Source organism: Athalia rosae, chromosome 2, assembly GCF_917208135.1.
Source record: "Athalia rosae chromosome 2, iyAthRosa1.1, whole genome shotgun sequence".
NCBI lineage: Eukaryota > Metazoa > Arthropoda > Insecta > Hymenoptera > Athaliidae > Athalia > Athalia rosae.
In genome coordinates, this window is record NC_064027.1 from 8,186,391 (window position 1) to 8,202,397 (window position 16,007).

Here is a 16,007-nt window from a genome sequence, read left to right on the forward strand (position 1 = left end):
GCATAATTCAATTTTGATATGTCTCTAATATTGCAACTATTCATGAGAAAACTGGAAAACCTTTTGGTTGTATCATGGCATAATGACTCATTATGATTTTGACGAACCGTCAGGTTCTTCAGAAACCGCCCTTATGGCAGCAGCGCGTAACTTCACGCTTGTGCCAGCGGCAGATCGGGGGACAAATGAGACGAAGCATGTCTCATTATCAAAATGCGCGGATACATCAAACCTTTGGGCTCCATGCACCTGCTCTTTAGAACTTTGTATTGGTTGGTATCCATGCGGACTCAAGTTCTGCAAGGGCAAAGGTGATGGTAAAAAAGTAGTAAGCTCTTACAGATGTGGTATCAAAACGTGCAAAAAGTGTTTCATATTTTCTTACTACTCGCAAGTAAAACAGAATTGCTTGTGGGACGAATGACACTTGCGAACGTAATAGGTTTAAATTCTACAGAGAAACGTAGATTACAATTGAGGCTTCATTCACACCAAACAAAGTCTGATCAAAACTGCCTTTGTAGGGATAGGTATCTTATCTCCAAGATAGGAAAATCATTGGCAATTAATCAATACGTTAGGTTCTTAATACTGCAAGAAGACCGATCATTGAATTTAATTGGGGATGAGATTATGTAGCCTTTAGTGGTTGGGCAGTAATTTTCTTTGCCATTTGAAATTCCTAAAAAATTTTTGGTGTGAATTCAGCATAAAAAAATGACAAAAAGAATGCTGAGTATTTGCCAAAGAGCGGTACTAATCTTCCATGTGGCCATATATCGAATTTTAACGAGAAATCACGAATCTAAAATGTCTTTCACATGGCAGTATCCCAAGGATCTAATGAGAACACCATATCACGTGACTGTAGGATATTACTTGGCACTACCTATACATGGCGCCTCTCTAATCTGTCCAAAATCTTTGATAATATTCAGCAATATTTAGTTGGTAATTAGTAGTTCGTAAATAAAATTGCGCTCAAGTTTGAGGCTTAAATTTATCATACATGAATATCACAGTAAAAGGGATACTTCATTTATTGTTGAATTTCTTGAATAATATAATATCCCTGAAATTATAGAATGGGTGCTGTTGGATTACTTGACAAAGATTTTAAGAAATTTTTTTTTTCTTTGAGCTAATTCATGATTAGGTATAAACTCACATGAAATGTTGAGTTGATACGTATATTGCACTGATCAGATGCAATGGTTCTCTTAGTCGTTCGAATGGATTGATCAACAATTCGTCGATAAAAATTTTGCATGAGTTGTTGTCCAGGTCCTTGTGGTCTATGTGAAGAAAAATATGACAGACCAGTATGCTTGTTAACAAAACATTCCAAATCATCATAAAATTCAAGTGATTGTTACTTCTTTCTTATACATTCTATTTTGGCGCAGAATTGTGGTATATCTTCCCCCACGGTGACACTAACATTTAAAAGTTTTACTCACCTACTTTCATGAACAATGAGTGGTATTTTGACCGTATAAAACATTTTTTCGCGTATTCCAGAGTATTTGATTATAAAGCTTGACCCTTATCTATTATATTGTAATTTGAATGACAGCTCTCTAAAAATATTGTCATTTTCAAACTCATTTATTGACGTCCAGTTTATGGTCCAATTGTAGTCTCTCTTTTGCCTCTCTATTCAACATTCCGATTTAATATTCTGTTTTCTGTATTTTTAAGTCATTCCAATTTTTTGTCAATTCTTAATCCTAATGTAAGTAATAATTATTTTACGATACCGGCATGGTTATCAATCCATTCAAATGATAATTAAGATAATTCTCATACCACCATGAGCAATTGACTTTTATACACAACAAAGCTGCCATATTTAAATATTTATAGTCGTGCATTACGATCAAAATGAATAATTCTATTACTTAGTGTTAAGATGAGGTTGAATCTGGACAACTGTTTTGATCACCTTTCGTATTAAATATATTTTTACCAAGTACAGTATAGCTTTTCACTCATGTTAACTTTAAGGAAGGTATAGTTGCACTCGCAATTGCTAATGTGCTTTTAGGCCACTAATTCGGCACTGACTCAACTTATTTTATGGCAAACCTTGAACTGAATTCTGAAAATTTATCAAAGTATTCGAATGAGAAATACTCTACGAGCGCAGCATCTATAGCTACTGCTTCATCCGGTATCTAACGTTGTTTATTTATGCTGAACTTGATTAACGTGAGATCAAAATGAATGCAACTGATCGTAAAAACCAATACAGTATCGCAGACGCAGATTATCATCATAGGTAAAAATAGAGATAGCAATAATACATACTTGTATATATGTAATAGATGAGCTAAATAAATTTTACACAATGTTGATATTTAACTCCATTAATTGTACTCATTGTAATACGTGTACTATTTTAATTTAATCGATAGGTATAACTTCGATTTAGAGAAGTTCTCTGTACATAGCATGCGACAAAGTGAAATTTTTCACTGGCATAAATTTATGTCACAATACAAACACTGCTGATTTTATGTTTTTACAATTGCGAACAAATTTTTTGGTACAATATTAAATTACATAAAATTATTTATTGTGAGATCAAATCACCATGAGTTATGCTTTGCATATAATGATGTAATTATATACATATTTTTATATACACACATATATATTTAATAAAAAGAATAACCGGAATATTTGTGCTATGAAATGTGAATCTCCAACCTCACCACGTATTGGATTATTTCGAGTCGTATCTTTTAAGTACGATTACAGTTCGTACTGCACTTGGAATACTAGGGGGTCGTATTGCCGGTAATTTTATCTTCGCCGAATGATTTTTTTACTTCGGATTTGACACTGAAATAAATTACACGCGCGTATGTATGCTTGGTGAAAATATTATTTATTCTTTAAAATACAGTATTTTAAAATCTACGCATGCCTCGCTTTCATAATTATCGATCTAGTACAGCGTCTAATCTTTGTCTACAATTTTCTATAGATATTTTCTTACTCACTACGTACAACATGTATAGTAATAATAATTAGCGAAACCACAGTTCAAACCAGATAGCTCATGCGGTTAAAAATATGTGGAAAATTTCCCTCATATAATTACAATTTCTAGATTGATTACCAATTCCGATCAACCTGATCCGGAGACCTTGCGTGGGATGGGGGGAAATGAATCCTCCTGGAATTTCTTTCTTCGCTGTGATGATAAACATGTGTGAATTATTGCACATTTTCCGAACAGAAATATCATTACCATTCCAATCCTTGATAGCGATATAGCGACCTTAGGATGGACAGAAATTCCGAATGTGTTATCTGCATGGAAATCGCATGAGCTTTTCTGTACAAGGTATCAAGTTCGTGTCGAGCCACGTTGCTTAAAAATCTTACGAATAATGTTACTAACGAATTTTGATTAGGGCCTAAGAATGTTGTGTAGCATTATAGGTATGTATATTTTTCATGGTCGGCTTCTGTATCACAATCACAAAAGTATCAATTTCTTCTCTCGTTCCAATTGTTCCTCAAAATATAGAAAATAATTTAGTTTTCCGGATATCATCGATTAGCTTACTCAATTATCTTCACTTCGCATGTTAATTTCGTAGTAATAATAGTACGACAATATGATATATATATATAATATGTATAGTTTTTTCTTCACGAAAAAAAATTCAAGCTAATAATTTGATCGTTGCTTTTAGTAATTCCTACACTACTTATGGTAATGAAAGATTCGAACAATGATTATATGAATCAGAGCTGGTATTGTGGTTTTGATGAATAATAATATCCAACAAGCATATATTATTCATTTTTTGTACAGTAATTTTTATCGCTTCACGCCTTCAATTACAGTCTGAAGACAGTTGACGCTACGAACAACACATCCTCGAACTGTAAATAAGTCACCTGAATTTTACGAATATATGATAACTGGCACCGCGCGATGGGGATAAACTCTCAATTATCCGTTGCATGAATTGGTTATTCCTTTAGCTTAAATTTGTATATTTTTTCACAAAAACAAGTTTCATCCGAGCCCAGCTCTGAATACCTTCACGAAAAACCTATAAGGGAGTATCAAAGAAGAGCTTCAACAAGGAGTATTATTTTACACGACGCGAGCTCTTATAATTACGTGAACAGCCTGAAATTTTTTTTATACGACCGTACGTACCGTTTCACGAGACTCTAACTACTGTAGCACGTTTTGCGTACGTCGGCTAGGATTACGCTAAAATCATCATCCGACTTTGAAACATGTTCGACGCTCTGATTTTGCTGAGAATGTTGCTGCTGCTGCTGTTGTTGTTGTTGTTGTTGTTGGTGTTGTTGTTGCTGTTGCTGATGTTGTTGCTGCTGTTGCTGTTGCTGCTGTTGCTGTTGATGCTGCTGGTGTTGATGTTGATGCTGTTGATGCTGTTGTTGTTGTTGTTGTTCGTTGTACTTGGCAGCTTCCATATTCTGGTGATAATGTTCCATTGCATGTCCGATGGCAATGCCGGAGCATTGATTATCCTTGTTTTGTTCATCGACAACGCAGTGGGAATTTGAATGATCGAGTTGACTCTGTTGGGGCGCGTAGTATCGCAAGTCACTCGCATAGTTGTGATTGTTGTCTAATAGATTCTGGGTCGATAAACTGGAGTGAGCTACGGATGTTGGGTGTGGATACTTGAAATATTTTTCAAGTTGCAGAGCTTGGTCCTCCTCGTCGTCGCCCATGCTAGGATCTAAGTGCCCTAAAATTACCGGTTGTTGTCCGGAACCACCCTCTGACGAATAATCTTGATGATGAGACATCTGAGAGTATCTATGAGAGACGCCTGCGGAATCAAACATGTCATAAAAATAAATTGCATCTCCTTTTGAAAAAAAGGCAGCGAGGAGACGAAAATCAAAAAAAGAACTGTCGTCTTACTCGAGCAGACGTCGGATGAGCCGCGAATTCCAATCGATTGTTGCCTGTTGTTGCATTGATTATAATTACTTTCGACGTTGGATTGCATCGAATAGCTGTTGGACTTCGTGGACTGATTACTGCTGTAGTGCAACGATTGGTCGTGCGGTGAAGCGACTGGAGGGTAGAATGTACCCGTGACAGAGCCAACGTTTTCGAAACCCGATCTCAACTTGTTACAGGAAACCATCATCCCATTCGCTATACCAATCGCCGCTATACTCGAAGTTTGTCTTTCGAAATTCAGGTAGCTTACCTGACGCCACAAATTTGAAGGAAAAAAAAAAACAAAATTATTTCGAATACGATTTATCGAGCGATTGTTTTATTTTGTCCGCAATAGCCTACCGATTTCTTGTACGTCAAAGTGTCCGTGTAGATGCCAGTATTTTGGCAGGATGATATGTTAGCCACGCTATGAGCTGGATGCAATTGGCTGTCTCCGCTCATGAAAGAATAGCGTTTCGCTTGTTCATGGTCATTGTGCTGTTTCGATGTACCTTCCATCAAGTCCCGTTCCGGGTCTGGATTTTGCGAAGAGGGAAGGTGTGTTCCGTCCGCACCTGCGACCAAAATATATTTCACGAGTTTCCTAATGAGTCAAAAATCGGTATTATTACGTACGATCTTCTCATTAATTCGAACGGCATAATCGTGTTGTGTATTCAATCTTCATTAAAATTCAGTAATTGAGAAAAGAGCGCGATAACGAGGCCAGCGAACTGCAGCTGCGATTACTACCGAATAATTTATAATTTCCGAATGACAAAGTAAATACGATTTATCATTGTTACCATCTGGTTCAGGGCTGGCGACAGGCGATATGTCCGGAGAGTGAATAATCGGTGTGTAAGGACTACCGTAGATTGAGTTGTTCTCTGACTTGTACTCTTGCATTGTCTGTTGCTGCTGTTGTTGCTGCTGTTGTTGTTGATGATAGAGAGACGTAATGGGCGAGTGTCCGCCCCAGGACATCCGCGGCATACTTTGATAATTTTCCATCTTAGACCTGAAATCGTTTGCTCCTCTATATCGATTATTTTTTTAATACACGTATACGACTATAAAAAAATCCTTTCAATATTTTTTCCTCCCCAATTCGACCGGTTGAATATTTCGCTGAAATACCGACTACTTCTGAAGTCACCAGATACCCGAGCGAAATTCTCTCGTTCGTAGGAATTCGTTCTGTCGGCGATAACGTTCTGCGACTCCGGTGAACAGTATAGGCTGCACGTACGTGCATTCTATCGGCTTAACGATCGTCGAACAAATTCTAGCTGCATTCGTTGCAATGCAATCCGAGGTGGTCACCGCCGAGTTCAGCGAAGCTAGCCGGTGTGTAGCGTTACCCGCTCAATTAATCGACAAGCAAACGACACCTCGCTTGCCTAAATTGGCTTTGCCCTTTCGATGAGGGGTCGTGAGGAATACGAGAAGCCGTTACAACGAAATGCAACTGCTCGGGCTGAAGTACATCCATATATAAGAACTTCTATTTGTACACCGAGCGTTAGGTGTAGGATCTGCATACCTAAATACCTTTTATATGAAGTGCATTATGTGATCCGTGCAACCGGGGAAACTGGCACAAAGTCTACGTCAATGGTATAAAGTGCACGTACACATTTGTAAGGTAGGTATGTCATTTCATACGGACACTTATAAACGTAATAATAATAAGAGGAGTTCTTCGACCTTTCCAATCGTAATTTACTAAGATTTTCACACATCCTTTCTAGCACCTCACCGTGGAGTGATGAATGCGCGGATTGGTTATACTCGTACGAGGGAGGTCTCTTCTGTATGCACAGTTGGGGGATATCGTGGAGCAATTCAATCCTAAACATTTCGCAATCATTTCCCACGTCGTTCGGTAAGATGTAAAGTACACTACCTACTAACATATAGTGGAAATATACCGACAAAAGGAAATGCCTTCTGAAAGAGTTCTTCAAAGTAGTTCGCGCATCCTGCCCCTCGTATAAGCTGTAATGCAACAGACTTTCGAAATACGTTCGCGCTAACGTCGTTACCGAGCGAATGAGAAGAAAAACAAGCAATATACACCCATCGGAATATAGTCGAAAATCCTTCGATGACGGGGAACCGAATCGTCGTCGAGCATCGCGTTGGGGAATGATCGGAGAAAAAGTGTCGGCGGATCGACGATCTGCATCGATCAGACGTCCGCGTTTTTTTGTTCGGCAAATCTGTCGCTTACGCGTTGACGAAGAAATTAATTTTCATACTCACATGGAATGATGAATCGTGGACCCGGCAGGGTTGGGCCTTGAACCAGGGGCGTTTGTTACGGTGGGTGGCGAAGCTGGGGCCCCCGGGGCTCGCTTCGCGTGTTTTCTGCGACGTGGTCTGTACTTGTAGTTCGGATGTTCTTGCATGTGTATCACTCTTAATCTTTCAGCTTCCTCGACGTACGGCCGCCTGTCCTGTGGCGTAAGACCCCGCCATTTCTTGCCTAAAAATAAGAGCGAAAAACACGCTAACATTAATCACTTCCAAGTTTCCTGCCTCCTATCTCTTCCAATTTATAACGTGTACCCTTCGCAAAGCCGACTATCTCTTGCGCAGCGATCGACCGCTGAAAAAACAATCCTCAATTTTCAGCGTTCGAAGCACGCGTGAATTATGCATGACAAATTGAGATATATTCGCCCGCCCGCACGCAAGCACGCGTCAGCGGAGACGTTACCCTACTTATCCGGGTAATTCATACCCTCGAAGATGTGCGGGGCGCGGGTCGGCACGCGCCCAAAAACTAATTAGGGATATTCTCTCTCCGTCCGTATACTGATTCAGTGTGCACGCGGTCGAGCTGAGGCTATTAACAAAAGTGGGTTAAAAAGCATGAGTGGCAACATTTTCTCCTCATATACACGTATACGTGATCTCGGTTCTGTATATACAGAGATTATGCTTTGGAACGGAATAAAGCGAAGGAGATGCGGTGCTCCTGGAGAGCCAGGAAACACGGCGTCGCGCGAGAGCCTCCAGAGACTAACGAAGGCGGATGTGCCCATAGCTTACGAACGTAGGGTTACCAACAAACATCCCATACGAAGTTTGTTGTACGGACAAACACGAATACAGATGCATGGGGGCGTAGAGATGGGTGCGCCCGGCCTGCACCGACGGACCGCTGCACCGGGCTGCTGCAGCCATGGGCACGAACCATTATTTCATATTTTATTTTGTATTTCATCTCGGAAAAAAAACCCCTTTTACCCTACCGGTATTTCCCTGGAGAAGACGTGTAACGAAGTAAAACGACGGTGGAAAAAAATCGTACAAAACTAAATAAATAAGCGAACGAATAAATGAAAAATATATCAGGTATTTGTGCACCATTTATACATTACAAGTCGGATATAATGACGATAACCATTATCGTTATAACGATAATAATGGTAACGATATAAAGAGCGGAGATGCGGGAGGACTTTCTTTTTTTTTTCACTTCGCCTACAACCATTTCTGTCATCCCGTTTCCTTTTTGCTCGTATCGCTATCCTCGGGGCCTTCTAAGCCTCGCGGTAGATTTAATATTCTTGGGCGCGCTCCGAGGAGCGTCACCATCACCGTCACCCTCGCTGCGTGATTCATCCCACCCGCGCAACGTGTCTTCGGCTATACTTATATTATACGTATAAAACAGCCTTTGCCGTTCTTCGTTCTCGTTAAATATTGTAATGGCTACCAGGCAGTCATTCGAAACTTTTTTCTCCTCGCTCTCTTTTTTCCAAAGTCGCACTTCATCGCTCGCTCGCGAATTTCCCTCCACGCGCGAAATCGTCTCCGATGTCGAATTTGGGGGACCGGATTTTTTTCCGATCTTGTTCTCGCGGGCCGATCGATCGGACGCCGGCGGACATTCGATCTTGGTTGGGACTGTTCTTCCCTCAGCAATCGGCTTATCGGAATCTCGACAATAATTAAGGTTCCCACCCACGGGCGAGGGAGATATAAGTATTACTGAATATATATCCGAGGTAAGCGTGTGCCCGAGCTATCGGAGAATCTCTGGTAAGCTAATTCCGTAAAACCAATTAGGAATTTAGTCTTCTTCCGGCCGAAAACCGACCCCTGAGGTATTCCTTGACATCACGCGCACCTATACCTCTATTAGGGTGGGTTGAAAATTTTTGTTTTTTTTATTCTCTTCGCATGGGGGCAGAATTTGTACTTTATAAAAACAGCAAATTTTTCAAATGTTGAAAAAATCTTTTACTTGATATTCTCAGGTAGCCCATTCGTTTTTTGAATAAATAATTAATCAAGTGGGGTACTTCCAGCGAAAAAAAATTTTCCACCAAATGATTACTCGATCGATTGCATGAGTAGATAATTTTGGCTTTCAGATTTGGATTCCTGAGCTGATTATATGTGAGATTACTCTTGAAGAACCAAAAACAAATTTGATTTTTGAGCAAAAAATAAACAACTCTTTTAACTAAGTTTAATATAAGTTTCTTATGTATTTTGATCTCAGGAATCCGAATCTGGAAGAAAAAATGATCTATCTCCAAAATTGACCGAGTTATCGCCAATTTTCAGCTTTTTGGGGCCAAAAATAAAAAATTTATTTTATGGTCTATATTGATGTAATTTGAGCTCAGGAATCCGAATCTGGAAGAAAAATTGATCTATCTGCAAAAATGACCGAGTTATATCCATTTTTTCGCAATTTTTGGCATAAATTTGAGGATATCTTGAAGGGAAAAAATCGTAGCTCAATTTGGACAACGGATTCGTGTTTCTGAGGTCAAAATACATAGGAAAAGTGCCATACGATCGATTTTAAAAAATAAAAATTTTTGGTCAAAATTTGAAAAAATCGTAAGGGGTACCCCTTGGAAAAATCTCAAATTTTGGGCAAAAATTTTTATTTTTTAAAATCGATCGTATGGCACTTTTCTTATGTATTTCGACCTCAGGAACACGAATCCGTTGTCCAAATTGAGCTACGATTTTTTCCCTTCGAGATATCCTCAAATTTATGCAAAAAAAAGCGAAAAAATGGGGATAACTCGGTCATTTTTGCAGATAGATCAATTTTTCTTCCAGATTAGGATTCCTGAGCTCAAATTACATCAATATAGACTAAAAAATCAATTTTTTATTTTTGACCCCAAAAAGGTGAAAATTGGCGATAAATCGGTCAATTTTGGAGATAGATCAATTTTTCTTCGAGATTGAGATTCCTGAGATCAAAATACATAAGAAACTTATATTAAACTTGTTTAAAAGAGTTGTTTATTTTTTGCTCAAAAATCGAATTTGTTTTTGGTTCTTCAAGAGTAATCTCACATATAATCAGCTCAAGAATCCAAATCTGAAAGCCAAAATCATCTACTCATGCAATCGATCGAGTAATCATTAGGTGGAAAAATTTTTCTTCTTTCATAAGGTACAAATTCTGCCCCCATGCTAAGAAAATAAGAGAAAAATTTTTTTTTCAACCCGCCCTAATAGAGGTATACGTATAAAATATCAACTTTGATTTCCTCAACGAAGATTCTTACCGGGCCGAAGATGTTTACGAGAAATAAGACACGAATTATAGTTCGACAAGCTGACAAACTGATTCAGAGATGGGTCCAGATCTAATTATGATTGTACCGGGGTCTACGTCTTCCCATACCCAGAGAGATTCACAATTACATTATTCTCTCCTCTCCACCGCGAGTTGTCTCTCCTTCCTCCGCCCCTTTCGAATCTCGGCAGCGTGGTTAAATCACGAAAAACAGTATAACGTAGGAAAGGATCAGACCCGAATAGTTGAATGAAACGTGAAGTAATACGATGAAAAAAATGAAAAAAAAAAACAACTAACGAAATACGAGGGTCAACCCCTGCTGATACGATATTAAGTCGCGACGTCAAATCCACCCTCCCTTTCGTATCTTCCTTATATCGCTTCCCCGTCTCTGACGTCTTTGTCTGCTGGAAAGTAACTGTCAAACTTGATATATAACATATATACCTACATAAATATATACCTACGTACACGATTTTATTTACCGTGTACACTCACGACACACCTACATTATTCGGCGTACGCGTGTGTCCTGAGCGTTTCTTCGTTGCACGGGTAGAGGTGTACGTACGTAAGATGCACGCGCACACGTGGAGGGCGCGCGGCGAGTCGAGGTGCGCGTTATATGCGCGTTATGCTACTCCTCCCAACTCTGCAGCCACACGGGAGAGAAGCCGGGACTCTCCAGGTTGAGCCTCAGCACTAAACACCGACACGAGGCAACACAACGAAGATACATCACGGGACGGGAGACGTATTATTAATGGTGACAGTGGGCGACCCAGGTTGGGCGGGGTGCCCGGGCCCGTCGATGTGGGCCCGGTGGGCCTTACCGAGCCTTACGAGGCCTCTCTTCTCTTTCCCTCCCTCCCCCACCCCCCGCGTGAGTTTGTGCTTAAATTAACTCTGCCCCGATATCAAAAGCCCGCAATTTGCTTCACGGGTCGCACCTGGCAGCGCGTAGAATCGTCGGATCCATCCGTACGTTAAAATATTCAATTTGTGCTAAAATTCAAGTCGAATCGAAGGACGAGTTTGCGAGGAGGTGAAGTTCTCGTCTTTCTTCCCTTCAATTCTCGCGTTCGATCGATCCTCCACGAGTCGAGTGCGCGGGCGGTTGACTTTCGTCGTGAATTTTTTTTTCAACCGGGATTCAAATTTTACCGCAACAATTGCAAAAACCCATTTCAATACCGGGCTGACGAACGTACAGCCCGCGGATTATGTCCACGTTCGTAGAGAACAGGGGGATCCCTCCCTCCCCGCCCCCCGCCGGTGTTTCGTAGACAATGGATCGTTGGTGTGAACCGAGTTGTGGTTCGCCAATGAAATATTTTAGCGCTATTAACTAGGTCAGCGTTGTCTCCCGTATATACATATATATACCTACACTCACATACCTATGTACGCGTATGTACCTATAGAGAACGTAGACAACAAAGAGCTCACTCGCCGCGAAGAATCGGTTAGCTATACATGAATATACTACGTATATATATACAGCATAGTATATATTATACATCGCGAGGTTCCCGCGACCGAGAACCGGTGAGTGGCTAGCAGCTATTCGCACGCGGACAACTCCCCGATGTTTGTCCTCTAGCTTCTAGTCCTTAGAATCCCGCGCGGAGGCAGACAGGCGGGTGGAACGAAGAACGGAGAACGGAGAACGGGGAACCGACGGACAGACAGACGGACAGACGGGATACGAAACGACGAACGAACGAACGAACGAACGAAGGAAGGAAAGAAGGGAACGAAACGAACGGAAAAGACGAACGGACGGACAGCCAGGGGACCGTAGATCGTCCGCTCGTAAATCCCTCGCGATTTATCTCCCCATTCATTTTTTCTGACATTCAAATCCCGCGCGGCACTGACTTCGCCCGCGGGTTCAAGATGCAGCGGCGGGCTGCAGTTGCGAGAGATCGCGGTGTGCATATATACCTATTACACTATATCGGTATTGTACGTTAAACTATCGGGGGAATTGTATATATAAGAATAGAGCACGCTATAGATCCGCGGAGATATTGAATTATCATTACCGGATTTTCATTGAATATATGAAGGGAATTTATTTCTCCTCCTTAGGTAAATCGTCGGTGCGGCGTATGTCGTAATCGTGGAACTGAGAGCTGCGGATGAGGAGCGGAGAAAGAACCGGAGAACGAGGTGGAGGAGGAGAAGAAGAAGAAGCAGAAGAGGCAGAAGAAGAAGAAGAAGAAGGTTGTCTGCCGCGTGCTGTGTTCGTAAGGAAGGGTGCGGCTCGGGCGCACTCCGCCTCATTACCTGGCATTCTATGCAGAGTCCGCGCTTATGGCTTATTATTGCTTAGCTCAGCCCGCAGAGAGTGCAGAGTCCCCCCCCCCCCCCTCTTCTTCTCTCCGACTCTCGAACTCCCTCTTTACCCTTTCTCCCTTCATCGCGCGTCTCCGACGCGACTCTCCTCATTTTATATGTATGCGCAATTATTGGGACGTCTCCCCATCCCCCTCGTATCTCTAACCCCTTTGGCCCGCGACCCACGACCGATGTTGTCGCCGGTCGATCACAAGGCGAGCCGAAAAACAAACGAAAAAAAAAAAACAAAAAAAAAAAAAAAACAACAACCAACTGTAAAGAACAACGACGATCTCGAGGACCCCGGCGCGGGTCGGTCCCGCCGCTCGTCGACGTCTTCAAAAAAGTACGAGGACCTCTTCGTCTCCGACGATAATTTTTTTTTTCGTAGTTTCGTTCAATTTTTCGATCCTATTCACCCGACAAAGTTGACCGGTGTGTAAATTATTTGGTCGCGATCAAAATACGATCAGGGTTCATAGATATTCGTCGCGGTGACCGGGCGACGACGCAGCTTTCGCTTGAAATCATTGCACGCAAGGACGATCGCTAAGGACTTACCGAGTTGGTGATTATCACGACGCGGACGGGACGTTATAATGGTAGATACCTATATGTATGTATGTATACCCGTCGATATGGCTGGTCCTACGGGTTGTAACAATTTCTAATGTTGACATACGCTCCGAAAGACCGGAGCTAACGGTTGCCAATGATTATTAAAGATGCGCGGGCACGCGTGTCACCGGATATAAGACCCACACGTTACACGGCATATATATATTTATATGTATGTGCATAAACGCGTACATACAACGAAGCGCCATCCAGGTATTTTTTTTTTTTTTTCTTTTAATTTATTTCTTTCTTTTTTTTTCACGCACCGTACGAAAGACCGACCGTCTCTCGTTCGCTTTCTTTCTCATTCGCCCGCCCTTATTCGTGTCCCCCGATGTATATTATACATTAATGATGAAATTTTCGCAATGGTACACCGGATCGCATAAGGCAATGGGTAGGTACGTATGAAAATTGCGTTTGCCGGCATTGGCCGAACTCGTATATCATCGCGCGTTTTATATCTGATACCCTCGTAACAACGACGGTGATCGTTAATTTTTGTTATAACGCGCAAAGTATAAGCGCGTACAGGTATACACGTGTGTACGTACATAGGTGATCGAAGAAGATACATAGGTGTACGAGTATATATGTATATATATATATACGCATAAACTTCGCGCACTGTTACGTCTACCGTCCGTCGTATGTATTATTAGATGTATATGCACACACCTGCGCGTATAATTTATACACAGGTATTATATAGGTACTACATACGTATATACCTACATGTGTATACCTATAACGTTCGAGATTGCGCGCGCGCGCTTTTATAAAGTGCTGGTATTACACGCGAAGATACAGTATGTACGCGATGACACATACCTCCTTACGTACGTACGTTTATTTTCACGTACAGTTCTGCAATACATACAGACATATACATATACATATATATATAAATATAAGTACATACATATAGGTAAAGCGTTTGATATATCTATACGGACATACGGTTGGACGGGCGGACCGTCCGTCGTACGGACGGATGGACGGATGGACGTTCGGGCGGATGGACGGGGAATGGACAGCAGACGTATAGCACGCGCATGAATATGTAGGATGTCTGGAAAAAAAGTAAAGAAACAAAAAGAAAAAAAACAAAAAAAAACAGGAAAATAAAAAAGAAACCAAAAAGGAGAAATAAGAAAATCGTCGGCGAAAGGGGCGGCGGGGGCGGCAACACCCGACGCGCATAGCAATCGGCACCGCGTCATGCCAATAACATTAACCAAATCGCCTAATATATCTGATCATTCGTTTTTTCATTCCACATACCCATACCCATATGCGCTGTGGTACTCGAGCCTCTTGGGTGGCACACGCCGAGCTGATAAATCTCATCGGAAAACGCCGGGGTGCTGACGCGGATCGTTGAAAATTATATCAGACCTTCGACGAATTTTTTCGATTAATTTTTTTGGATTTCGATTATTTCCACACCGGTATTGCGCTCATCGACCGACGTGTACGTAATTGCAACGCTCGTACGCCGCACCGGTGTAGCCGGTATCAAAACTCTGGCTAGCTATAGACGCGTTATCTCGCGCGGAACGTTCGTTCTACAGACACACCGGAGACTCCGGGTATCGGACAAAAGACGCGAAGCAAGGAATCGTGCTCTCGATAAATGAGCAAATAATATAGGTGGTTGACACCCCGATATCTACGGAGTCCACGACGACGGTGACTCGGCGGGTGTTCACTTTTTATTTCTTCGATTCCTTCTGTAAAACTCCTGAAAAATATCCGTCAACGAGAACAGGCGTCGTCGGTTAGGCCTATGGAGTTTCACGTGACTTCCGCAGCTCTTCTGCGCCAGATGATGAATCGCGGGTCTGCAGGAAGTAAAAGTTTTCTTCTTCTTCTTCCGTGGTGCGAAACCGTCGGTCGTGATGTGGTTTATCCTAGCATTTATAAAGTACGGTATTGGCTAGCCGTGGATACATGTACACATATCAACATTTACGTACGTATAGGCAAAGGGTTACGGAACAACGAGGTCACAGCGGCACGCCGCTGCAGCAATCTGATTTTCTCGTATATAAAATATAGCCGTACACCGTGTACGATGTACGCGTGTACACGCCACGCACACCACACTTCCTACCGGTGCATTGCATACCCGTATACACGTATACATGTGTACGTACTTGAAACGCACTTACACACGTTAGTGAAAACTTCTTACCGCCAGCTCGACCGTATCGAATTACGCGGAGGTCTTACTCACCAAGCATCTTGCTGAGGTCGGCGTTATGGAGGTCAGGATTTTCGTCCGCCAATTTCTTCCGCTCAACCTTCGCCCACACCATGAAAGCGTTCATAGGCCTACGAATTCGTTGTTCCTTCAAACTACGTTGAGCGGAACTTCCCGGATGGCACATTTTCACCCCCGATGGCATTGAGGTAATACCCTGCTGATAGTCCAACGGCGGACCCGAAGCCAGCCACGACATATCCTCCAAACGCTGCTGGGCCTGTCCGCTCAACATTCCAGGAATCTGGAAAAGA

At 41.9% G+C, this 16,007-nt stretch overlaps 4 protein-coding genes across 4 annotated transcripts in view; 1 reads left to right on the forward strand and 3 right to left on the reverse strand.

Annotated features, from left to right (window-relative positions):
• LOC105686781 (out at first protein) overlaps window positions 1-2,682 on the forward strand; it is a 4,099-nt gene extending 1,417 nt beyond the window's left edge. Inside the window, exon 4 of the mRNA XM_012401915.4 lies at window positions 114-2,682. Coding sequence (XP_012257338.2) covers window positions 114-424 — 311 coding nt within the window. The 3' untranslated portion in view covers window positions 425-2,682. The remainder of the gene's footprint in view (window positions 1-113) is intronic.
• LOC105686747 (synaptotagmin 1) overlaps window positions 1-7,355 on the reverse strand; it is a 20,132-nt gene extending 12,777 nt beyond the window's left edge. The window contains exon 1 of the mRNA XM_048650052.1: window positions 7,226-7,355. The gene's annotated coding sequence lies outside the window, so the exon portion shown is untranslated. The remainder of the gene's footprint in view (window positions 1-7,225) is intronic.
• LOC125499904 (putative uncharacterized protein DDB_G0283431) lies at window positions 2,873-4,765 on the reverse strand. The gene is given in 2 exon segments (XM_048650059.1): window positions 2,873-4,310; window positions 4,313-4,765. Coding segments are annotated over 2 exon segments (411 nt in total). The 5' UTR covers window positions 4,614-4,765; the 3' UTR covers window positions 2,873-4,200.
• On the reverse strand, window positions 4,629-15,988 carry LOC125499683 (putative transcription factor SOX-15). The gene is made up of 7 exons (XM_048650724.1): window positions 15,727-15,988; window positions 7,226-7,448; window positions 5,764-5,978; window positions 5,318-5,532; window positions 4,931-5,225; window positions 4,685-4,835; window positions 4,629-4,638 (listed from the first exon to the last, which is right to left on the reverse strand). Exons 1-7 carry the CDS (start codon window positions 15,986-15,988, stop codon window positions 4,629-4,631), a joined length of 1,371 nt encoding a protein of 456 aa, XP_048506681.1.
• Between the last annotated feature and the right edge of the window lie 19 nt (window positions 15,989-16,007).